This window comes from Anabrus simplex, chromosome 5 (assembly GCF_040414725.1).
Source record: "Anabrus simplex isolate iqAnaSimp1 chromosome 5, ASM4041472v1, whole genome shotgun sequence".
NCBI lineage: Eukaryota > Metazoa > Arthropoda > Insecta > Orthoptera > Tettigoniidae > Anabrus > Anabrus simplex.
Window position 1 is genome coordinate 380,017,900 of NC_090269.1, and position 27,239 is coordinate 380,045,138.

Here is a 27,239-nt window from a genome sequence, read left to right on the forward strand (position 1 = left end):
ATTGCCAATGGATGAGGCAAACTGCTGAACCCAGGTGACATAGTCGGTAAAGGTTTAAGTGGCAAAGAAGTTAATTCAGAACGAACATTATTCAACGATGCACGGCGTTCAGACTCGTTGTCCAATGGGGCAGAGATCGTTTGAGCAGCAACGGTTATCCTATTGACTTCTCCCTTAGGAGGCTCTTCCTCGCTACCTGCATTCACCGTAGCGGGTAGATCAGTTTTGGGAGGAACTTCCCCAGTTAACAATTGAGTGACCTTACTAGATAATTCAGAAATATTTTCAAGCTTCCTTCCTCTGAACGTCATTCAACTTTAGAGACAACAGATCGTTAACTCTATTTGAAAAATGAAATAGCCTGGCTTGCACACGCTTAATTTGATTAGGAGAAGGATCATTTTCGTCAAAAAAACTAACTACAGATGCTAGCCCAGTAATATTCTCGATGATCATGGAAAGAGAGTCGTCAATTTCTTTGTCTCCCAAAGTGGGGATGGAAATGGGCAAATCAAGGGACTCTCTAAGCTTGTTTGTGTCTACCGCAACCGTGCCTCCAGACTGCACATTTCTAATAGTTAATTCATAGATCAACTCCTCCTTGCGCAAATAGTTAAGATGGAGAACATCGCGAGGGCCGGGCATGATGACAGAACAATTTGGAAAAAATCAGAAAATTCCAGCAACTGAGAAAATTGTTAGAGTTCGGAACAAAACAATGTTTAGCCGTCAAAAGGGGCTAAATTGAGACCCATTCAACCACACTCTGCTACCACTTGTTACCGTATTTTTGTGGTAGGTAGAGGTGAAAGAAGGTGCGGGTGTGAACGGGTCTCAAACTACGAAATTAAAGTTAATGTAAAATTTAACAAGGTTATATTTTCTTTCCAAAATTCAGAAATAACACGAAAGACAGGTACAGAGTAGCAAGTCAATAAAAATACAATTACAATATTTACAGGATTTGGGCTTCGAGCCCCAACCTCACAATTCTTAAGCAATTAGCCCAGTTTTACCCCAAACACAAGTTTCAACAGAGGGGCAGAAAACCCCATTCATACCTAGGAGCACTTGCTCCAAATTACACAGTAAGGCCTCCTTGAGGCGTGCAGAAAACAAAATTTTCAAGAAAGAGCAACTTGCTCTCAAAATTCAGGCCTGTCAAAGGCCACACCTAATTCCACTTTCAAGCTGTCCTCTAAGGACATATACACAGGGGTAAAATACCCAACCTACTGAGGTCTATTAAATGAGAAGAAGGTTAATTACATGACCTCTAAAATAACAATTGGAGAGGAGGCGATCTGCACTCCTAATGCATTTGTTTTAAAACCTAATCTGGCTCTAGGCCACTAATGCAAGGGCTAATCCCATACTACAGAGGTGACTTTAGAAAAGAACAATTTACTTTACATTAAGGAAGAATCGGTTGTGAGAAATAAGTTCACCTCAAAACAAAATGAGTGGGAGCTCGAGAGGGTTAAGCACTCTCTATCCCAATATGTAGCCTTAAAAGATAATAGATGCTAAGAGTAGTTACATTTTAGGAAAAGGTTACATGGTAGAAATGCTTCGGACCCGCCCCGAGAGTTAAACTGCTGAGCTAGCCAGAAAAGAAGTTATTAAAAGGCCATTACCTTGGTGTTGAACAGCTGCCCGAAGAAAGAGGCGCTTCCCGCCCCCTGCTATGTACTTTACACCCTGAAAGATGGTACTGAAGTGGCGCAGAGACCCTAAAATCAGCAGTTTATATACTCTCGCGGAAAGTTCGAGGCGTTTCAGGTAAGAAAACACCCGCCCACAATCACTTTATTGGCTAGGGTACAGCAACATATCCCCTTTGGAGAAGATACACCTGATTGGTTAGAAATTAATTTTAAAAATTCGGGATTGGCTAAATACAAAACAAGGGGAAAGAAAGGGGTATACAGCCAACTTAAACAATAACAGAAAGAAATTTAACAAGAAACAAACTTCTGAAATAAAAATTTCTCCAAAAAACAGTTCTTTCACTTCGCACTTTCATTTTATCGCCAACTGTGTCTAGTTTAAGGATGGCAACCACCTCCCTCTGCGATGTTGCTATATAGTGTGGGCCAGGCCATGACTAGAAACAGCCGTGGTATATCTCATATGTATGGCATGTGTGTATCTGACAGTGAAATATCATACGTGTATCTCATACTGATCTTCTACGTGTGAATACAGCGTAACCCAAAGTCGAAACAAAGTAAAACCTAACCTTCATAATCTACAAACACCAAAAGAACTACTCAGTGTAAATTTAAAATATAGGTACAATTAATCTTGATATTCCTATACACACCAAACACACAATATTTATTGCACTGACTCACTCAGGCAAAAAATTACACCGTTTTAATATGAAATTACTACTTTGAAACAACAGAAATAGAGAGCTCCATCATCAGCTGACTGTTCCAAGCACACCAACAATGTAGTTTATTTCTATCCTATCTCAGCCAGTGTCACTAACATTTCTGGGTTACACTTTACTAGAGCGTTCGCACTTTTAGGCACGTGAAACCCAAGCAAAAATTATTGGGAAAAATACCTAAAGTAGACAAGTAGAGAGATCCTTCCTTTATATTTGCCAGGGCCCTACCGTCCCACCCCTAGAAAATAAGAAAATAAGGAAATTTAAACCAATGGTAAAGCAATTTCTGAAATGCAGCAATTTCCTGTGTTCTTACTGGCTGCAGGGTAGTTCCTATTGCCCAACAGACACATCATCTGTGGCCCACTGCTATCACATTCTGTGAAAATAAGGAAACCACGGAGTTTGAAAGTGATTGTCATGGTGTGTGCTGGATGTAGTTGCAGTATCGGTGATGTATTATCCAATGGTTTTGTTACTAACAAATACTGTCACGGGGATAATAGAGGCCTTTGAGCCGTTTCTCAGTTCAACCTGGGGACTGATGCCCCTGACCCCGCTTGCGTGCCCAATGGTCTTATCACTAGCTGCATCTAACACATCTAGACCCATGGTCTTGTCACTACCAGACATATCTCATATGCTGTCATGTTCTTATATCTACCCTGACCTAAATTCCTAAGTTGGCAACCATGTGTAGCATACTGTGACATCGTATGAGCCACACCATGTGGGAATCTTAACCTCACTTCTGCAAACTAGTTAGTGAAGTTTTACCCTCTCTAATCACCAAGCTAGTGGTTATGCAGTTTGGGTCACACTGCTGTCAGCTTGCATTCAGATGGTGGGTTCGAACTCCAATGTAGACAGCTTTGAAGATGGTTTTCCATGGTTTCCCATTTTCAAACCAGGCTGCACATTAATTACGTCCACAACTGTTTCCTTCCCACTCCTAGCCCATCACTATCACCAGTCCTATCTGTGTTAGTGAGACATAAAACAAATTATAAAGCAAAAAAACTCTAGGTGCGGTAAGGATGTGAGCATCCATAATATGCTAAATTGAAAATATCGAAGAAATATTCAGAACATACCATGAAACTACAGTATTCACTATTGTTTCCATGCAAACAACCATCCATGTAATTACCTTCACCAAAGTAGTTTCATTAAATTAGCCAAACCCCTTAGTGAGCAAAAACAGTTCAACGGTAGAAAAGCAAAACACACACTTCCTAAACAAAGTCTAAACCATTATGCCTGACAATGAATCGGATTGTTTATTGATCTCACTAAAGCTTTCGACATGGTCATCATCATCATTTCCCTTTATCCAGCTGTAGCCGGGTAGGGGCAAATAATGTTCCTCTCCACTTTCTTCGGTCTTTCCACCACTCCTCCTTCAACACTGTGTCCCAGTCCAGGTTTCTTTCTATAATGCTGCGTTGGATGGTATCCTTCCATCTCAATCGTGGTCGTCCATGGCCACTCCTTCCTTGGATTTGCATTTCCATCACCTTTTTTGGCATTCTTTCGTCGCTCATTCGCTTTATGTGCCCAAACCATCTTAGTCGGCTCTTCTCTATTCTATCATTCATTTTTTCCACTCCAATTTCTTCCCGGGTTTCTCATTCCTTATTTTGTCTCTTCTACTCTTCTGTATCATACTCCTCAAGAACTTCATTTCGGCTGCCTGTATTCGACTCTCATACTTCTTTGTCATTGTCCAAGTTTCTGCTCCGTAAGTTGTTATGGGTACGTAATACATCTTGTACATAGTATCCTTTGCTTCCGTTGGCACACCTTTGTCCCATAACATGTTTCTTACACTATGATAGAAACAACTTCCAGCTTGAATCCTTTTACTAATCTCAGCATCCAGTCGAGCATTCTCCATTAATTCACTCCCCAGGTATTTAAACGTTTCCACTACTTCCAGGGGTTTGTCTGGAAGTCTAATCTGACCTTTCCCTTCTTTCTCCCCTCTAGTCATAACAAGAGTTTTACTCTTTTCTACACTTATTTTCAATCCACATTCTTCAATCTTCCCATTCATCACATTCAACTGTTCTCGAACCTTCCTGTTGTCTTCTCCCCAAATCACAATATCATCTGCAAATAACATCATGTTCATTTCTCTTCCTCCAAATGCTGCTTTTGCTGTTCTCATGATGTCATCCATTAGTATTGTAAACAGGATTGGTGATAGAACACTTCCCTGTCTCAGCCCACTAGTTATTTTGAACCAACTTGTCCTGCCAACTTGTGTTTGCACACAACTACAACATTCCTTATACAATGCCATGATCATTTTTATTAATCCCTGTCCAATTCCTTTTTGCACCAGACTGTCCCAAACTTTCGTCCTGGGGACACTGTCATATGCCTTTTCAATATCAATGAATGTCATCACCATATCATTCCCGTACTCCCAATGCTTTTCCATTAGTTGTCTCATAATGAAAATGGGCTCTATTGTTGACCTTCCACTTCTGAAACCAAACTGATTTTCCTGTATCTGATTCTCAACCCTCAACCTTATTCTACTTTCCATTATCCTTTCCATTATCTTAGCAACATGGGATATTAGAGTAATTCCCCTGTAGTTCTTCAGAACTTTATCACCTTTCTTGAAAATCGAAATGATTATTCCTTTTTGCCAATCCTCAGGGACCTCCTTATTCTCCCAGACATTCCTGAGAACCCGATATGTCCACTGCAGGCCTACAGCTCCAGCTGCCTTTATCATCTCCACTGAAATTTCATCTATTCCAGCAGTTTTTCCATTCTTCATCTTTCTTACTGCCATTTCAATTTCATTCATTGTAATTTCTTTATCCATTTCTTCATCAACTAATTGCCTTTCCTGGTCGTCCATTGAATGACTGTCATCCGTTCTTATGTTCAGCAGCTTCTGAAAATACTCTCTCCATCTATTTCTTATTTCTTCTGGCTTTGTTAAAATTATGCCACCTTCATCCTTCACAAAGCTGGTGTTTACTTGATCTCTCTTTTTGTTTCTTAAGATACCATATGGTAATTTCTTGCTGCCCTGCGTATCATCTCTCAATTTCTGTGTGAATAAGGCCCAGCTTTTCCTCTTTTCTTCCTCCACTACTTTCTTGGCCAAATTCTTTGCCTCCACATATTTTCTTCTACTTTCTTCAGTCTTAGATGTTTTCCATGCTTTCCATGCCATTTTCTTTTTCTTCACTTTAATCTTTACCCTATCATTCCACCAGTGTGTTTCTTTGTCTTTCACATTTCCTGATGTTCTACCACACACCTTTTCTGCACATCCAACCAGTGCTTCCTTAAATCTTTTCCATTCTTCTTCAACATTCCCCACCTCTGTCCTGGGTACCAAGGGTATTATTTCCCTTTGAAATTCTTCTTGTATGCTTTTCTCCTTCAACTTCCATACTTTAATTCTTTTCTCTCTTCTTAATGGGGGTTTTTCAATCTTTCCAACTTTCAATTTTCCTATCACAACTCTATGATCTCCACCAAAGGCTTCTTCAGGCATGTCTGTTACATCTACAAGGTTCTTCCGGTGTTCTTTCTCTATGATTATATAATCAATCATGGTCTTTGTTCGTCTGTCTCCCCAACCATACCTTGTAATCTTCTGACTGTTCTTCTTCCTAAACCAGGTGTTTCCAACAATTATTTCATTCCTCATGCAAAAATCCACCAACAACTCGCCTTCTGGATTTACATTTCCATATCCAAAGGGCCCTACAACATTTTCCTTTCCTTGTCTTTCCATTCCAACTTGTGCATTTAGATCTCCCATCAATAGTACTTCCTTATCTTCTATCTGTCTCTCCACTTCCTCTAAGAAGTCCTCTAGATGTTAATCTATGCAACCAGTTTGTGGGGCATACAACTGAAATAGATCCTTCACGCCATTTTCAAACTGGAGTCTCATCATCATCATATCGCTGACGTACTTTGTATATTCCACATATTCTTGGATTTCTCTTCTAAGTACGATGGCCACTCCATACAGCCTGTATCCTTCTCTCAGAGAGATCTCCCCTGTACTCCTCTTCTTGGTCTCGCACAGTCCAAGTATGGCTATATCTTTTTCTATCATGAAGCCAACCAGTTCTTCTGTCTTTCCCGTCAGTGTCAGTACATTTACTGTTGCAATTTTGATGTAGTTTGGTGCTGGTTGCCCATTTTTCACAGTTCTCCCAGCACCTGAAGAGCTGCGCATCGCTTTTAGCAGGGGACGCCCTAACCTTTTCCGAGGCACCATATCTGCTTTGTCCATACAGGCTATTGTTACGATGGGCTCGCCACACCCAAAGGCTTTCGACATGGTAAATCACAAAATTCTGTTATCTAAATCAGAAGATGCTGGAATTCATGGTGTTGCATTAGAATAGAGTGGTTCCGCAGCTACCTCAGTGGAAGAAAGCAATTTGTTTCCGTCAATGGTTATCAAAGCACAGACAAAGAGGCGAGTTGTGGGGTTCCACAAGGGTATATCCTGGGCCCTACATTGTTTCTGATATACATAAATGATATAAATATTCTAAATTTAAAAGGTAAAATTATGCATTATGCTGATGATACAAATGTATCCTACACTGGTGACAAAGTGGACTCGGTAATCAATAATACCGTATGCAAGAAGACATAATCACAATAAACAAGTGGCTCAGTATCAATAAATTAACTATGAATGTCAGTAAAACTAAATATATGATAATAACTAAGCCGCGTATCAAAAATATTAATCATTCAAAGATATATATCAACAACACAGAAATAGGTTTACCGGGAGAGTTGGCCGTGCGCATAGAGGTGAACGGCTGTGAGCTTGCATCCGGGAGATAATAGGTTCGAATCCCACTATCGGCAGCCCTGAAGATGGTTTTCCATGGTTTCCCATTTTCACACCAGGCAAATGCTGGGGCTGTACCTTAATTAAGGCCATGGCCGCTTCCTTCAAACTCCTAGGCCTTTCCTATCCCATCGTCGCCATAAGACCTATCTGTGTCGGTGCAACGTAAAGCCCCTAGCAAAAAAAAAAAAAAAAGAAATAGATTAGGTCGATCGCTTTAAATACTTGGGTCTAATCTATATATATAAAATAAGAGAGTTTTGTCTGTAGATTGTTCAGAATTAGACATGAATGGTATTTCTGTATAGATTATGTCCACAGTAACAAGAAAATGCAGTTTTTACTTTTCCATATTTTCTATCTGTCTGTATGTATGTATGTATGTACATGCATAACGAGAAAACGGCTAAAGAGAATTTAATAAAAATCGGTATGTAGAGTCGGGGGGTGAGCCGCTACAATCTAGGCTATAAATTATTTTATTCACGCTGAGTGAAATGGTAGTTATGGGGAAGGCCTAAAATTCAATTCTCAAATATTTATATTATTAGTGGTCATATCGATATGTAGAATTAAATTTCTGATCATTTACGTCTAATGCATTTTACTGTACCGGCTATGATAACAGAAATATTCATGAATTTGGATTTTTGTTGCCAAGTCCATATCAACGCCAAGCCCCGACAAAATGGGTACACAGAATTTAATGAAAATCGGTATATAGAGTCGGGGAATAAGAAACTACAGTTTAAGCTATAAACAATGTTATTCACCCTGGGTGAAATGGTAGTTTAGGGGAAGTCACCTAAAATTTAATTTTTAAATACCTATGTTCTTAGTCCTATGGAAAAGTACATAACAAAAGTTATAGAGAATATAATTTCCGATCATTTATGTTGTATTCAGTTTTACCGTACCGACTATGATAAAGAGTGGTATTTCAGAACCAGAAGACAATTAATAATGTGATGGCCTACAATATCGAGCGTGTAACATAGATCAACAATAACATTACACTGACCGTTGTTTGTTGTAATGTTCTTTGTCTCTTATGCTGACATTCAACTCCGATAGATGGGATTACTGCTGCATACCGAGTATAACAGCCTAACTGAATATTGGCGGGAAATAGCTGAGGAGTTAGATAACTTTCTTCTTTAGCATGCCAATCCTCTGGTTCATACATTTTCTGATACTGCTGCTACGTAACACACTGGTTCATCATAGTATGCCAGCTATTCGATACCTACTCTGATGCGCTGTTTTGAATGAGCAGTGTGCGCACTTGAGTCAGAGGCTCAATTAGTAGTAGTATGAACTGGTCTGGAATTACAATTTAGCCCTATTCCAAATTATAGTACCAGAATTCACTAAATAACTCAAAATTCAACCCTGAAAAGAGCCGTTGCTTAGGAAAAGCTTCTTCCTCTTCACTTTCATTAAATCTACATTAATTTTATTCCAAATTAGCAGCGGAGATGTGGTTTCTTCTCTGGCATGGAGTAAAAATTGCCTCCACGTCAGATAGTTCTTTCCCCCGCCAGTGTAGTGAATGGAGATTTTCCGACTCATTGGGTACTCCTAGGAAGCCGATAAGTAAACAGGCATAGTTTTTGCCCTGGGACTATCCACTATTTGAACACACCTCCCCCCCCCCCCCTCCGCCGAAAAAAAGGACGACAATTGTTCACGGATCACGTATGTCTGCGTCTTGGTCATTCCAGCTCTGTAGCTTTGGACTGTTAGTTCGCCAGCATAGTACTGTTCGTTAAAAGTGAAAAAATGTGTGGTTTTTCATTTGATCGAGTATTTCATATGAAGGCATTGCTTTTAATCGCGCCATTCCTACTGACGTCATTGTTATAAAGGCAGGTGGAGAGTGAGTGTTTGCCTTTATAATGAAAACTCCCCAACCTGATTGTGACTGACAGTAGGCAAGCTAGCCTACCATTACAATGAAAATTCCCTAACCCAGTCTTGATATGAGAAAAGACGTTGGTGACTTGCCCGTCGTGCTTCTAGGGCAACATTGAGAGCTATGCAACTTAATATTGCTCACAAGGTTTACACTACCTAACCTAGAATTCTGGATTAAATTTAGAATTCCATAGCGAAGCACGGGTACATCACCTAGTAACAGATAAACATTTAAGCTGGATAGAGCATGTTGATTACATTGCAAAAAAGACAGCTCCAGTATCTGGGCTATTGAGAAGATTAAGATATATAGTCCGTAGGAAAGTTCTACTCACAGTATATCACTCACTCATTCACAGGCACTTACAGTACCTAATCGTAATTTGGTCTCGTTGCAGAAAGACAATCCTTTATGAACTTATGGTAATACAAAATAGAGCAATCAAAAAATATCTATGATCTTCCTTCTGACACACCCACTTCAGTTCTATACGCTAATAGTAAAATTATGCCGTTATCTATGTGCACTGCTTTTAGATGATCAATATTAATTCACAAAATTAAATTAAACAGTGCCCTGCAAGATAGTAACTACACACTGAATTCAGACATTCATAATTATAACACGACTTTTTTTATAAGACTTTGTGTAATGGTAATGTAAAGGAAATATTGGAATATTTCGAGTAATGTTCATTATAACAAATATATGTATTTATTTGCAGCCAATGTATATGTATTATATTAATTTTAGATGCTAAACAAATTGTATTGTACAATTCCTGTATATGAGGCTTCGGCTTGTTGGAATTAATTAATAAAGTAAATTTTACACTCACAAGATTTTAAACCCATGGCCAGATTCTTACCACTAAGTTACTACATGTCTCATTATTTGTGAGAATGGTAGATTACGTTGACGTTTGTTTAACTGAACTGTGCAGGTAACCCAGAAACCACACACAAAAACGTAATCTCACAATTAGTAATAAGAATAGTTCACCTGAACAACATATCTTGTTCTCTTCGGAATTCGCAGATATGTAACACAGTTCTTCTCCAGTAACTCAACCGCCCTCTCCAAGGTAGCTCCGAACAATGAATGAAGGGCCAGAAGTGCTTGGTCGCTCACTAAAACATGCAAAACATTGGAATCATTACAAGTTTACAACATTAGAAGTTACCACAAGAAATAAATTGAAGAAATGAAGCAAAAATTATCGGTACACACAGAAGAAATCGAAAAAGATATATCTATCAAATCAATCAATCAATACTGATATGCATTTAGGGCAGTCGCCCAGGTGGCAGATTCCCTATCTGTTGTCTTCCTAGCCTTTTCCTAAATGATTTCAAAGAAATTGGAAATATATTGAACATCTCCCTTGGTAAGTTATTCCAATCCCTAACTCCCCTTCCTATAAATGAATATTTGACCCAGTTTGTCCTCTTGAATTCCAACTTTTATCTTCATATTGTGATCTTTCCTACTTTTAAAGACGCCACTCAAACTTATCCGTCTACTAATGTCATTCCACGCCATTTCTCCGCTGACAGCTCAGAACATACCACTCAGTCGAGCAGCCCATCTCCTTTCTCCCAGTTCTTCTCAGCCAAAACTATGCAACATTTTTGTAACGCTACTCTTTTGTCGGAAATCACCCACAACAAATCGAGCTGCTTTTCTTTGGATTTCTTCCAGATCTTGAATCAAGTAATCCTATGAGGGTCCCATACACTGGAACCATACTCTAGTTGGGGTTTTACCAGACATTTATAAGCCCTCTCCTTTACATCCTCACTACATACCCTAAACACCCTCATATCAATGCGCAGAGATCTGTATCCTTTATTTACAATCCCATTTATGTGATTACCCCAATGAAGATCTTTCCTTATATTAACCCGGCATTACTCGCTAGGTCTTTACGTGCGCCGTTACTCGCTGGTGAGCGCAGCGCTCACCTTATGTTTAAAGGCTATAATATGTCCATATGAATATGGAGGTATTTTTAATATGTCCAGTTGAGATAGTTATTTATTTAGGAACACGGCCGAGTGGAGTGGCTATGGATGCAAGCTCAACATTCGGGAGACGCGTGAGTTCGATCCCCACCATTAGCTGTCCAGAGAATGGTTTTCTGTTTACGCTTCCAGGCAAATACCGGGGCAGTTTCTATTCACAGACTACAGCTGATTCCTTACACCTGTTTAGCCAACTTCTTTCACCATAATTTATTTCATCTTTATTAGCTCTTCAACTGAGGTTGGCGTCAGGAAGGGCATCCGGTCGTAAAACAAGCTATGTACATTGATATCACAGTTTGCTATAAACGAAAGTTCCTCTCCTTCCCCAGAAATTGCACACACTCTGAAACAGAGTTATGATCACTTCCGTAAACCTCATCTGTTTCATACCATCAGTCTCGAATGTCAAGACCTTCCCTCCTTCGTTTCACACACCACGAAAGTATCTGATCACTGGATGCCACAATAACTTGTAAATATTGTCTAACAACACCCGCAGTATAAACATTTCGCATTAAACACAAGCATGAAACAAAACCTGACTTATTACAATGAGTGAAATATAAGTAGCACAGTTCCTCGCTACTGAGCGCATCGCTCACCAAACCTACACTGCCGTGCCTAATAATGAATTGCGGGTGTTTATCTTCAAAGATAATGAAAATGACTGACACATCCCCTTCATAATAATCTGTTACAAAGGTACAGGGACTTACAAAGGTGGAGGTTTTGTAATATTCCAACAAGAAGCAATATACTACGAAGGTGAGCGCCGCGCTCACCATGCGAGTAACCGCGGGTTAACACTCAGATACTTACAATGATCCCCAAAAGGAACTTTCATCCCATCAACGCAGTAATTAAAACCTAGAGGACTTTTCCTATTTGTGAAACTCACAACCTGACTTTTAACCCCGTTTATCATCATACCATTGCCTATTGTCCATTTAGCATCATTATCGAGGTCATTTTGCAGTTGCTCACAATCTTGTAACTTATTTATTACTCTATAGAGAATAAAATCATCTGCAAAAAGACTAACCTCTGATTCCACTCCTTTAATCAAATCATTGATATATATCAGAAAACATAAAGGTCCAATAATACTGCCTTGAGGAATTCCCCTCTTAATTATTACAGGGTAAAACTTCTTATGTCCATTATTCACTGGTGATACTAAACTAACAAATATCTCCTCCGTTCCTGTATCTTTCATGAACTATGGCATATTCTACACATAAACTCACGCTTTCCTTGCTCTTTACACATCTTCTTGATTTCAGCAAATAGAGTAGAATCAATATTTGATAGGAGAGACAATTCTGGATATCCAACTCCTGAAGATCCAAAACCAGAACCTAAAGCACACAAGTATTTATCAATAACTGATTGCTTAAAAAAAAAAGCACGATTTAAAATTATTCTATTAAAAGTAATTACCCGTTGGTAAATTATCCATAGTACACAGCTACCTAATGCAGCAATACAGACGAAACGGATAAGATAAATGCAGCCGTACCACAAACGCAACTCTGAAATTTCGCGCCATACATGATCCTTCTTCTTCTTCTCCTTGAAATTTGATTGGGCTCAGTATTTAACTAACACCCAGTTCCAATACTGTACAATACAAGACCGCAATAATCCCAATTGTCTCATATGGAATCGAAATAATATGGGATAACCTGACAATCGGTGACTTGGAGAGGATAGAAAGGGTCAAAGCAAGGTTCCTGAAGAAGGCCCTAGGAGTAGGCAAACTGGCACCCTCCAGACTTGTTTATGTACTGGCACGGGAAACTTACTTCATTGAGGATCTACGACTCAATCTACCACTGCCATCTACCGGCCCAGTCCAAGAGCTTCAGAAAAAAACTACTTAAGAAACGCGCGGAAATAGACCCCGAATTCCACGGAAATGACTCCATGATCGATCGAAACTGGACCAATCCAAGACCAACTACAATACATCAGACCTTAATTTTATTATTATTAGAAAGGGCACCCGAATGGGCATTAGGGTTTACAATATTCAGACCTTAATGCAGCTATCGATAATAGCGAAAATGGCGGCCCGATCGGTTTGTTCAAATGTAAACATGAGCATGTGGGAAACATCTGTTTAGTTCTTTCTGTTGGTTTTTTTTTTTTTTTTTTTTTTGCTAGCGGCTTTACGTCGCACCGACACAGATAGGTCTTATGGCGACGATGGGAGAGGAAAGGCCTAGGAGTTGGAAGGAAGCGGCCGTGGCCTTAATTAAGGTACAGCCCCAGCATTTGCCTCTTTCTGTTGGTTTGGTTTGATTAGGAAACGTTAGTATAGAGATGTTTTTATTGAAATTTGGTTTTAAAACTATTTTGATATATTAGGACGTGTCGATCGTATTGCATGCCTGGATGTAATTCATATTACAGCAGATGCACTCACATTCCGATCAAGTGTTCTTAATGCATCGTGACGATTTCGTAGTTACAAGTATTTTATTAGTGCATTAAAACATTCGAGGATAAATTTATCAATAGAGTGGATGCGTTCCGCCTGCTTGATGAGCTGTTTTTTTTTTTTTCGGATAAGTCCAAAACTCTGTGTTGGTGCCAATCCATTTTAAAAGTGAGGTTATTAAAAGTGATAATGCTGTTTATTTTATCTGTGAATGAAGATTATATTCGCCTTGTTAAATTAGAGGACAAGGTATCAACTGATATACTGTCACTTACAGTACGTTATTACGTTGCCAACGATTTGGGTGTTAAAGTGCTTTATACGAAAATGCACATGCTACCAGAGAACTTCAAATAGATTCTCCTATTGATTATCTGAAGTGAAATTGATATAGCAGTTTCGTGGATCATTGTCAGAATCATTGTTATGAGATAATTGAAATTCGCCAAAGGTTATGTTTCTAACAAATTTCTTGAACGAGGTAGGCTATTATACTTAAAAGTATATGGTAACAGAAAGGTCATTCAAATAAATGTATTTCTAAAACAAGTATTGATTTATAGGAAGAATTTACCAAGGGTGCTCCCTACTATATCTACATCAGTTCGATAAATTTCCAATTTCTTTGAAATCACTTAAGAAAATACTAAGTAGACAATTGATACGTAATCTGCCACTTGGATGACAGCTCTAAATTCAGATCATCGGTGAGTGATTAATTAATTAATTGACTGAATTGAAACGCGTCAAATATTTCCCCAGGACTGTTATTTTAGAATGCAATCCTGTATTACCTATTTTCTTTACCATAGTAGCTCGTAGAAAATATATATTTTTTTAAATTATCCACATATTGCTTACCTAAATATAGGCTATTTCTAGTTAGTGTTGGTCTATTACCCAAAGTAAATTTTCTGTTCGTTATTTTTGACAGCTTAACAATTCAGTGCGATAATCCAAAGGTTATGTTTATGTATCACATGCGTGTTTTTATGGAACCGATACGTCGGCCGTGTTGTTTTTGTATTAAGGTCTGATATTATTGTAGATGGTCTTGACCAATCACCTTCAAGAGCAAAGACATATCATAACAAGATATGCAATACATGGCTTCCACCACAAAATATGCGCAAAGACAAAATTCCACAACCCAACAGACGACTGTGTTTGTACACTGTGTAAGGAAAAGTGCGACCGCTACCATCTGCTAAAGTGCAAGAACAGAATAAAGACTCTAACAGAATACAGCACAATGTAAATTGGCACAACAAACTCAATACTCATTCGAGTGCTCCTTATATAATTATTATTAATACTGTACAATATGGATGAAACACTTCACAACACTCAGAACCACTTATTTATGATGACTAACAAACACTTTATCTCATAAATTTTAAAGCTGGTAAAACTGTAAGCTTCTTGGTTATTACCATGTAGGGATCGTACTTTGGTATGTGGAAGTAATGCAACTATTCAGAAAGTATTATACTTTAGGACAGTGGCCATTAGTAGGAGTGATCTACATCATGTGAGTGTAAAAAGAATAGACCTAGGAGTAAGCACGTGGACGCAAGGTAGTATATCTTCACGCCGAAGTGGCCCATCTTGGCGTCTTGCTACTTTGACATACTGGAACGGGTCTACAATTGGGATGGACATAGAATATAACTCAGCTCCTAAAGGATCTATTATTGAGGATGGGATAACACAAATCAGAGGGTTTTAATGTAGATACTGCTCAATGTGTGTGTGAAAAGTACCAAGAACGCGTGTTATGACGAACGACATGTTACCCTAAAACTAGGGATGGGCGCGACTGAAGCCTGGAATCGAGAGCGTCGACTCCATCGACTCCGAACACCGGTCTCGGTTCGCACGAAGCCTCTCGACTCCAAGTTAACTTGATGCGCATTGCGGGGCCGCGCGATCGCTTCGCATGAAGCCTCGCGACTCCAAGCGAACTTGACTCTCATTGCGGGGCCGCTTGCGTGTCGAAGCGCGGAAAATAACATGAAATATCATACATGTTGCTGCTCATTTGCCCATTGGGTCTTTTAAGAGTATTGTAGAGTGAAGTACGATATCGTTAACGAAGACGACGAGCGTAATGGTGTTGAAATAAAATTAAACCTGTCATGTCAGAAAGTATCGACATAGCAGACCACGGACATTTAATTTCACGTCTTTATTTGTCGTGATCAGGAAATTGATAAACAGATATCGATGGTAAATCATTATGAATTGCACATGAACGGTGAAAACAAATCTAATATGGGTAAATCCTCTAACATACTTCGAACATAACTTACACCATTAAAAGCCTCCGTGGCTCAGGCGACAGCGCGTTGGCCGCTCCCCGCTGGATTCCGTGGTTCAAATCCCGGTCACCCCACTGAGGTTTATTTTTCTCCCGGTACTCCGGCTTTCCCTGTCATCTTCCATTCTAGCAACACTCTCCAACGTTATTTCATTTTATCTGTCAGTCATTCATTATTGCCCCAGAGAAGTGCGACAGGCCTCGGCAACCGGTACAATTCCTATCCTCGCCGCAGGATGGGAGCTTAATTCTTTCCATTCCTGAGCCGGTCACTGACTGGAAAACAGGTTGTAGGTTATAACTCAAGGACCACATTAAGTCTTGTTGCATTATTATTATTATTATTAGTAGTAGTAGTAGTAGTAGTAGTATACATAAAAGCCCTTTTTCGCGACAGCCCTGGTAGGCCTTGGCGTACAAAGTGACCCCTGGCCAGCTCGAAAGCCAGTAGATTGCGAGGTGACGTGTGTTCAGCACGACGAATTCTCTCGACCGTTATTCTTAGCTTTCCAGACCCGGTCTCTACCTCAACGTGATCACGAAACCTGAGATACAGGTAAAAATCCCTGACCTGGCCGGAATCGATCCCGGGGCCTCCCTAGACTGCGGAGGCGTCTATTATGACGCACAATGTTTGGTAAAATATTTGTTGTAAAATCAGATTCTAAGCACTCGCTTCTTTATTTTCTTTTTTATGCCCCAGGCCAGGGGTATTAATCATTTACAATTAAAAATCTAACCTGTCCGAGAACCGAATCCGGGACCGCCGGATGACGGGCGTACACGTTGCTCCTTACACCGCGGACCTGAACTGCTTGAAATCAATATTGGGGATTATGTAAACGTATACTGTCAGATTATTATTGCCACAACAATTATCGTCATCATTATCATCATCGTCGCCAAAATAGACCTACAACATTAAGACTAACGATCATAAAATCCCGAAACAATATTAAATGCTTGCTGACTAAAAATCATCTTGTATTCATCGTATCACGAGTTACACAGGGAGAAACGAGGAACTATAATTCCAAGCAGTTCCGACAACAGTTGATAGATAGCGTTACTGCATCATTGGAGTCGACACTGGAGTCGAGAGTGTCGGTTCCAGAGGTAGCAGTCTCGACTCTTCGCGACTCCGTTCGCTGCCCATCCCTACCTAAAACCTCACCTACTGAATCTTGATCTTTCTAACAAAAGAACAACGCACTATGACACATGTGATAGAGTCGACAAATGACAGTAGCAGTGCGAAAAAATGTCTCAGCCAGGGATGGGCTGCGAACGGAGTCGCGAAGAGTCGGCACTGCTACCTCTGGAACCGACACTCTCGACTCCAGTGTCGACTCCAATGATGCAGTAACGCCATCTATCAACTATTGTCGGAACTGCTTGGAATTATAATTCCTCGTTTCTCCCTGTGTAACTCGTGATACGATGAATACAAGATGATTATTAGTCAGCAAGCATTAAATATTGTTTCGGGATTTTATGATCGTTAGTCTTAATGTTGTAGGTCTATTTTGGCGACGATGATGATAATGATGACGATAATTGTTGTGACAATAATAATCTGACAGTATACGTTTACATAATCCCCAATATTGATTTCAAGCAGTTCAGCTCCGCGGTGTAAGGAGCAACGCGTACGCCCGTCATCCGGCGGTCCCGGATTCGGTTCTAGGACTGGTTAGATTTTTAATTGTAAATGATTAATACCCCTGGCCTGGGGCATCAAAAAGAAAATAAAGAAGCGAGTGCTTAGAGTCTGATTTTACAACAAATATTTTACCAAACATTGTGCGTCATAATAGACGCCTCCGCGGTCTAGGGAGGCCCCGGGATCGATTCCGGCCAGGTCAGGGATTTTTACCTGTATCTCAGGTTTCGTGATCACGTTGAGGTAGAGACCGGGTCTGGAAAGCTAAGAATAACGGTCGAGAGAATTCGTCGTGCTGAACACACGTCACCTCGCAATCTACTGGCTTTCGAGCTGGCCAGAGGTCACTTAGTACGCCAAGGCCTACCAGGGCTGTCGCGAAAAAGGGCTTTTATGTATACTACTACTACTACTACTACTAATAATAATAATAATAATAATAATAATAATAATAATAATAATAATAATGTCGCCTCTGTGGTGTAGTGGTTAGCGTGATTAGCTGCCACCCCCGGAGGTCCGGGTTCGATTCCCGGCTCTGCCACGAAATTTCAAAAGTGGTACGAGGGCTGGAACGGGGTCCACTCAGCCTCGGGAGGTCAACTGAGTAGAGGTGGGTTCGATTCCCACCTCAGCCATCCTCGAAGTGGTTTTCCGTGGTTTCCCACTTCACCTCCAGGCGAATGCCGGGATGGTACCTAACTTAAGGCCACGGCCGCTTCCTTCCCTCATCCTTGCCTATCCCTTCCAATCTTCACATCCCCCTACAAGGCCCCTGTTCACCATAGCAGGTGAGGCCGCCTGGGCGAGGTACTGGTCATACTCCCCAGTTGTATCCCCCGACCGAGAGTCTGAAGCTCCAGGACACTGCCCTTGAGGCGGTAGAGGTGGGATCCCTCGCTGAGTCCGAGGGAAAATCCGAACCTGGAGGGTAAACAGATGATGATGATGATGATGATAATAATAATAATAATAATAATAATAATAATAATAATAATGCAACAAGACTTAATGTGGTCCTTGAGTTATAACCTACAACCTGTTTTCCAGTCAGTGACCGGCTAAGGAATGGAAAGAATTAAGCTCCCATCCTGCGGCGAGGATAGGAATTGTACCGGTTGCCGAGGCCTGTCGCACTTCTCTGGGGCAATAATGAATGACTGACAGATAAAATGAAATAACGTTGGAGAGTGTTGCTAGAATGGAAGATGACAGGGAAAGCCGGAGTACCGGGAGAAAAATAAACCTCAGTGGGGTGACCGGGATTTGAACCACGGAATCCAGCGGGGAGCGGCCAACGCGCTGCCGCCTGAGCCACGGAGGCTTTTAATGGTGTAAGTTATGTTCGAAGTATGTTAGAGGATTTACCCATATTAGATTTGTTTTCGCCGTTCATGTGCAATTCATAATGATTTACCATCGATATCTGTTTATCAATTTCCTGATCACGACAAATAAAGACGTGAAATTAAATGTCCGTGGTCTGCTATGTCGATACTTTCTGACATGACAGGTTTAATTTTATTTCAACACCATTACGCTCGTCGTCTTCGTTAACGATATCGTACTTCACTCTACAATACTCTTAAAAGACCCAATGGGCAAATGAGCAGCAACATGTATGATATATTTCATGTTATTTTCCGCGCTTCGACACACAAGTGGCCCCGCAATGAGAGTCAAGTTCGCTTGGAGTCGCGAGGCTTCATGCGAAGCGACCGCGCGGCCCCGCAATGCGCATCAAGTTAACTTGGAGACGAGAGGCTTCGTGCGAACCGAGACCGGTCAAGACCAACTACAATTACATCAGACCGTAATCCAGAATAAACATGGCGGACATCGGCGTGCGATATGAGAGGTTGAGGGAAAGATTATGCATGTTTATTTCTAGTCACCTAAAGAAAATACCACAAGTCGAACGTCATGAAATGCAACTCACTAACTCAAAATATGAATAATTAAACACCAAAAGTAGCGTTATAGCGTATTGTAAGTCTAAATGAAATTTCAGAGGGGAAAATAACGAAGGAAGAATTATTGTATAACGTTAGGTTGGAACGGACAGACAGTATACAAATATTTCACATATAAATCTCCGGTCAGCAAATACGATATATAGATTTCACACCACCATTAACCACAGCCCATTATGTAAAACACGCAAATAAATTTCTCCAACAAAATTTCAACCCTCCAAAATTCACCTATATTGTTGAGTAGGTACAAGCGATATTTGTATGATACACTTGACCATCTAAAGCACTCGTCAGCTTAAAACTCACCAGAATTTATGGCATAATTGTATTTTATATAAAAGAACACAATCTTCATGTTCATTCCACGGGAAAGGGGGTTAGGTTTAGTTTACCCATGTTCATTGTAAAACGTTGAAAATTTATTACATCATTCTTGCGCCACCGTTTAAGATTTATCATAAATATTAATCATGATTTCTGGGACTGATTTAATGTTCTTTGTAGTAAGGTACGTTGGCTGATAAGGCAAATGCTAGGATAGGCATCATTAGTTTAAAATTCGCAAGTTTGCGCGGCACTCGAATTAGATCACCATCTTCTATGGGTATATAATGTCTTCCCTAACAATACGTTTGATTTCAAAAATGATAAAATGATTAATCCACACAACATTGTTAGTCCTATGATTCGGTTCGAAGTTTTCCTTACGAATGCTCTTAACCCAATTTTGTTTTAATACTAGGTCTTTTGGAAACGGGAACACTTAAGCTCTTACTTACATCCAGGCACACAGCACATTAAACTATAAACATATTGCATAGGTAATTAAAAATAAAGGAAAAACTTTCAGAGAAGAACACGAGAATCAACATTAACCTTATTACCACCGATATTGTTGGAATAAATAAGCTCTTTGAGAACAAATAGCTTCTTACGGCACTGAAAGAGGATCTGTAACCTTCTTAAGACTATAAATAAATATAATATACGATTAATAATATTCAAATTTCCGCAAATATTTGGTAACAACACGGCTTTCACAAATCAAAACAAACGCATGCTAGCACTCCAGCTGCCGCCATTATGGACAGTTTCGATAGGTCGTTTAAGGTCTGATATATTGTAGTTGGTCTTGGACCGGTCAGGACGAATAGAAGTACTGTACATAGTGTGACGACTTCTGCTGTTTGATATGTTCCTGCACTACGCGGCGCTGGTGTAGGTAAACAGGGATCAGCTGTCCCTGAACATGTGATTTTAAATGAGATCTGATGTGACTTAATTCGGAATTTATCGTTTAAATAAATTATTTTAAACCGTGTGTTTATTACTGTTATGTTTCAGGAATGTGCATTCTCTTTACTGACCGATGACTGTGTTTCGTGCAAATTAAGATTATAGTGTTCCTTGTTTTGAAAGTAATATGTGAAAAATACGTAGGACATATTTTACATTTAGTAAAGATTTAATGACATTACTTCTGAAATTGGTTCGTCAGTGTCTTAACGAATATGTCAAACGGGTATGTGTGTATAGAGCTATTTCATTAATTCACCACAAAATCAAACTCAGTTGCTATTATCAGCTATAACCTTTAAAAAAATCACATGTTCGACTGTTAGTGTATATGCTGCGTAATATAAACACATTAAAACTCTGCAGGCACCCACATGATGTTACGTACCGGTATGTCATACATATGCAATAACTACTTAAGTTAAATTATATATTAACATGCTCAAATTAATGAATCTTATCAGCACTTCACCCCGTCAGTCAGTTAACTGGACACCTTGGACATTTTCCGGGTATGTTTTGCGGTCGTACAAGCTTGCATTTCTTTCCGTACTTCCTTTGTTCGGAAATAAAATCGGCATCGTATGTAATGAAAAATTAATTTTGGTACCAAGTCCTGAGTATGTTCAGTTCAGCACCCAAGTCTATGAGAAACAGTAATTGAAGATAAACTATCCAGGCATTCTCGAAATATTTCACCCCATATACTTCTTGTACACTAATATTTCTCACAACAACTTCCTCTACATGAGAAAACATCTATAATAATTCACTCGATGGATAAATAACAGAGTTGGATGCGTTAAAATATTCTTCTAGACTTGTTAGGTCCTCCTCTGTATTGTTTTGCATAGAACCAATACATGCTGTACAGCCTATCACTTCACTTGCATGTTTAACAATATACCCACAGAATTGATGAATGGCATTAATTTTTGAACTGGTGAAAGGAGCTATTTGTTCATCTTTCCAACTTGATAATGGTGGACCGAGCTAGTTGGCCGTGCGGTAAGGGGCACGCGGCTGTGAACTTGAATCCGGGAGATAGTGGGTTCGAATCCCACTGTCGGCAGCCCTGAAGAAGGTTTTCCGTGGTTTCCCATTTTCACACCAGGCAAATTCTGGGACTGTACCTTAATTAAGGCCACGGCCGCTTCCTTCCAACTCCTAGGCCTTTCCTATCCTATCGTTGCTATAAGACCTATCTGTGTCGGTGCAACGTAAAGCAACTAGAAAAAAAAAAGATAATTGTGGCTGATCAAAGGTAAGCGTGCTGTAATTTTTTTTCCTGAGCTGTACTTATGGTTTTGACATTCTTTCTGACAACAGCTTTTGCCATGGCTCTAATCTGATTGAAAATTTATGTTAAGGGCACTATCACTTTAAGGCAGATGACGTGGGATAGCCTTCGACCACTTTGAGAACAGAGTAGGATCTTTTGGGCGTGAAACAAAAATGACGCTTATCATTCGAATGTTTATTGTAACCCGAATTTCAACCCGGGACATTGCAAGTTGTAGGCATATTCACATGTGGTAGTAAATTGAAGCATATGTCAAAGTATACGTCCTACTTCTCAAATGCATAATCTTTTTCACTTTTCAGTTCATGAAAAGTTAATGCCAGCTATTTTGCACTTATACAACTGGAGAATGTATAAAACTACTGAAAAAGACCACAAACTGTTTTCACATTTTCACGGTAAGCCGACGAAAAGCGCGCGTGCTTGGCCCTTTTATCGACAGCAGCGCTGCAGGTGGCGGAGAACATGTACACCGTGTCTGTTAACATGTGATTCAGAGGGAGTCGTCACACTATTCATTTCTATTCGTCCTGGACCGGTGTTCGGAGTCGATGGAGTCGACGCTCTCGATTCCAGGCTTCAGTCGCGCCCATCCCTAGTCTCAGTACCTGTTGGAGTTGTATATTAAACAAAACCGAATCGAATCTTAAGTAGGCATAGTCGGCAGTGTGAAGTAAGACTTTTTTATATGACACACTATTAATGAAAACGTTACCCGGATGAATTTTCTTATAGTATGATTTTCGTATCATCTAAAAATCTGTTTACTATGTATATTACCTCCGGTGTCGGGTTGTAAACAAGACAATCAACATTTGTTGGAAGCGGTAGTCGTAAACGTATTAGACTTGTAAGCAACCGTGTTCGAGCCTGAATATTTAACGGACACTGTAGAATGAGGTGATTTTCATCCGCCTCATTTGAACCACACTGACATATCGGTTGGTTGACAATGTTGAACGATATTCATACATTGGCGTAAGCGCATGGTTGAAATGTAGCCTAATAATATTTATGATATGACGCCGTGTGTATGTTGTTCGTTGATGCCAGTGTTTGGATTGGCAGAGATAGTTGGATTCTGTGATAGAATTTCCCTTTAATTCTTGCAGTATCATTCCAGAACTGTTGCAATGTTCATTTTTTGTGTTCATTTAGTATTGGAATTAGATCCGTTACTGGAGTCATAAGTAGTATAATACAGGGATTCGGGCGCCGCCTCCCCTCCGGGCTCTCAGGGGCCCCTCCGCCTCCCGCGGGAAATTTGAATTTTGGCGGGAAATTTGAATTTTGGCGCGAAATTGGAATTTGTAAACAAAGCCACGTGCTTTTTGACAGCTGTCATCGACAACAACGCATCGCTAACCTCACTGCTGCCATCTTGACGGGCCTAAACCTCAGTAGTGCCAACTTAACCTAACTAGCGCGAGGTAAACAAAGCCACATGTTTTTTGACAGCCACGTGCTTTTTGACAGACAACAACGCAGCGCTAACCTCAGTACTGCCATCTTGATGGGCCTAAACCTCAGTAGTACCAACTTAACCTAACTAGCGCGTGGTAAACAAATCCACGTGCTTTTTTGACAGCTGTCATCCGCCATATTTAAACCACAGAGCACTGTGTTGCCCTCTTTATCGCAGTAGCTGCAAATTCGTCACCTGTCATCCGCATTGCAGCCATCTTGACGGGCCTAAACCTTAGTGCTACCAACTTAACCTCACTAGCGCGAGATAAACAAATCCACGTGGTTTTTTGACAGCTGTCATCCGCCATCTTTAATCTATAGAGCACAGTGCTGCCCTCTTTAGCTACTTACCTTTGAAATGTGGTGGCGGATAATTTGAAAAATGCTTTTTGACAGCAGCCATCTTTAATCTAGAGAGCACCGTGCTGCCCTCTTTAGCTAGATACCTTTGAAATGTGGTGGCATGCAATTCCACATGACAGCAGCCATCTTTAATCAAGAGAGCACCGTGCTGCCCTCTATGTGGTGGCGGCAATTTGAAAAATTCTACATGCTCTTGTTTGGAAACAAACTCACGCGCTTTTTTGACAGCCGTCATCCGCCATCTTTAATCAACAGAGCACAGTGCTGCCCTCTTTAGCTAGATACCTTTGAAATGTGGTGGCAGAAAATTCCACGTGCTCTTGTTTGGAAACAAAGCCATGTGCTTTTTTGACAGCTGTCATCCACCATCTTTAATCAACAGAGCACCGTGCTGCTATCATGCGGGCAATTTCGTCAGCTGTCATTCGCCATCTTTAATCCACAGAACACCGTGCTGCCCTCTTTATGGCTACTACCTTAAGCATGTAGTAGCGGGCAATTTGAAAAGTTCTGTTAGCTGTCATCCGCCATCTTTAATCAAGAGAGCACCGTGCTGCCATCTTTAGCAAGATACCTTTGAAATGTGGTGGCGGATAATTTGAAAAATGCTTTTTGACAGCAACCATCTTTGAGCACCGTGCTACCCTCTATGTGGTGGCGGCAAATTACATGCTCTTGTTTGGAAACAAACCCACGCGCTTTTTTTGACAGCCATCATCCGCCATCTTTAAGCAACAGAGTACAGTGCTGCCCTCTTTGTTGTGGCGGCAAATTCCACGTGCTCTTGTTTGGAAACAAAGCCACATGCTCTTTTGACAGCTGTCACCCGCCATCTTTAACCAACAGAGCACTATGCTGCTATCATGCGGGCAATTTCGTTAGCTGTCATCCGCCATCTTTAATGAAGAGAGCACCGTGCTGCCCCCATGCGGGGCAATTTCGTTAGCTGTCATCCGCCATCTTTAATGAACAGAGCACCGTGCTGCCCTCATGCGGGGCAATTTCGTTAGCTGTCATCCGCCATCTTTTAATGAACAGAGCACCGTGCTGCCCTCATGCGGGGTAATTTCGTCAGCTGTCATCCGCCATCTTTAATCAAGAGAGCGCAGTGCCGCATTCTTTAGCTGAAATGTGGTGGCAGGCAATTTGAAAAGCTGCCAAGAGAGCATCGTGTTAGCATCTTTATTCTTCGACATGTGGTGGTGGCAAATTCCACATCCGCCATCTGAGAGCACCGTGCTGCGCTCTTGATCGTAGTAGCGGACAATTTTAAAAAGAACATGTCAAGGAATACCTTTGTTCTAAAAGAAAACAAGACTACGGTTCTGAACGGCTTGCGTAAGATAGCGATTGTGTTAACCTCCCTTTCCCTGCTCTGTTAAGGCATAGCTTTATCGAATACTTGAAGATTATATAACAAAAGAAGTGATTAAGAATATAATCGATACAACATATGATCAGAACATTGAATGATGTGTTTAGAGTGCACCTTCGTTCTAAGAGAATCGAACCCGAGACTGAGGGGTGAGAGGCAGACACACTAAACCAAACCGTAGGAGCCGGCAATTCTCCTTCTATATAATAATTTCGTGTGGCTATTTCTAGCCAAGTGCAGTCTAAAAATAAATCCTAGTGTTGTTACATCAGGAAGGGTAACTGGCTAAATCCAGGACTTTCAGCGTCAGGAAGGGCAATCGGCTGTAAAACAGATTCTTGTGATTTAAACTCTTGCGTCAGGAGGGGCACTCGGCTGTAAAACATATTTTTAATCCCAAGAGAATCGAACCCGAGACTGCCGGGTGAGAGGCAAGCACACTAAAGCAAACCGTAGGAGCTGGCAATTCTCTTCCTATATAATAATTTCGTGTAGCTATTTCTAGCCAAGTGCAGTCTAAAAATAAATCCTAGTCTTGTTACATCAGGAAGGGTAACTGGCTAAATCCAGGTCTTTCAGCGTCAGGAAGGGCAACCAGCCGTACCGTGAAACAATAGTGTATGATGTAAGAGGCTAGATACTGCTTTTTAAAATCTAAGAAGAGCATCTAGCTGTAAAACCCCGATTGTCGTGTTAGAAAGGGCAACTAGTTGTAAAACAGATTATTAATCCCAGTTCTTTGACGTCAGGAAGGGCAACCGGTCGAAAACAATAGTGTATGATGTAAGAGGCTAGATACAGCTATTTAAAATCCTAGGAGGGCATCCAGTTGTAAAACAGATTCTTGTGATTTAAAATCTCGCGTCAGGAAGGGCAACCGGTCGTACCGTAAAACAGTAGTGTATGATGTAAGAGGCTAGATACTGCTTTTTAAAATCCTAGAAGGGCATCCTGTTGTAAAACGGATTCTTGTGATTTAAAATCTCGCGTCAGGAAGGGCAACCGGTCGTAAAACAGATTCTTGCGATTTAAACTCTTGCGTCAGGAGGAGGCACTCGGCTGTAATACATATTTTTAATCCCGGCCCTGCTACGTTAGGAACCACATCTAGCTGTAAAAACAGGAGCTCCAAACATTTACAGTGTTAAGCTTTAGGAACAGGTTATGGGTTACATTTTTTGTTCTACCGCATAGAACACTATCTTTGAAGTTGTATCGGCGCACTCAGTTAGAGCGAAGTGCGGAATGCATGCGTTGGCTGAAATTGCACACTCGGCTTCCGGCTGTACTAACCTTGAACGAGGACACTGCGTGCTGATAAGCCACTTGTAACTCACGGGACGTTTTCTTACCGTGTAGCATTTAGCTCGTGTAAGTTCCTAACATAAAATATTATGATTGTACGGGGGAAGTTAAAACCCAGTACTAGCACATAGCCTACCACTATCGAAAGAGCCTGCACGGTGCCGACATATAGGCTACTCCTGTTGAAGGAGCCTGTACAAGGTTTAACACCCCCATCAACAGCCCTTACTTAATGCTGGCTTTTTGCACGCCCTCGAAACTGCCTAAGAATGTGATATACTACCGTAGGGAGAGGGTAAAACCCGGTGCCGGCACATAGCCTACTCCTACCGAAGAAGCCTGCACAAGGCTTAACGCCTCCATCCGACAGATGAATCACCCTCAACATCTTATACTCATAATCATTTTCGAAGGAGTCTGCACAAGGTTTAACGCGCCCATCAACAGCCCTTACTTAATGCTGGCTTTTTGCACGCCCTCGAAACTGCCTAAGAATGTAATATACTACAGTAGGGAGAGGGTAAAACCCG

The 27,239-nt window shown here is 40.7% G+C and overlaps 1 protein-coding gene across 2 annotated transcripts in view; it reads right to left on the minus strand.

Annotated features, from left to right (window-relative positions):
• The window catches only part of LOC136874950 (uncharacterized), a 76,356-nt gene extending 63,638 nt beyond the window's left edge, over positions 1-12,718 (minus strand). For both annotated transcript variants that reach the window (XR_011018319.1, XM_068227939.1), the window contains exons 1-3: positions 12,639-12,718; positions 12,446-12,556; positions 10,174-10,301 (exon numbers count right to left, since the gene is read on the minus strand). Coding sequence is in view for 1 of the 2 variants with exons in the window: in XM_068227939.1 (XP_068084040.1) it covers positions 10,174-10,301; positions 12,446-12,556; positions 12,639-12,657 (258 nt within the window). In the remaining variant the exon portion in view is untranslated. The remainder of the gene's footprint in view (positions 1-10,173; positions 10,302-12,445; positions 12,557-12,638) is intronic.
• Positions 12,719-27,239: the final 14,521 nt, after the last annotated feature.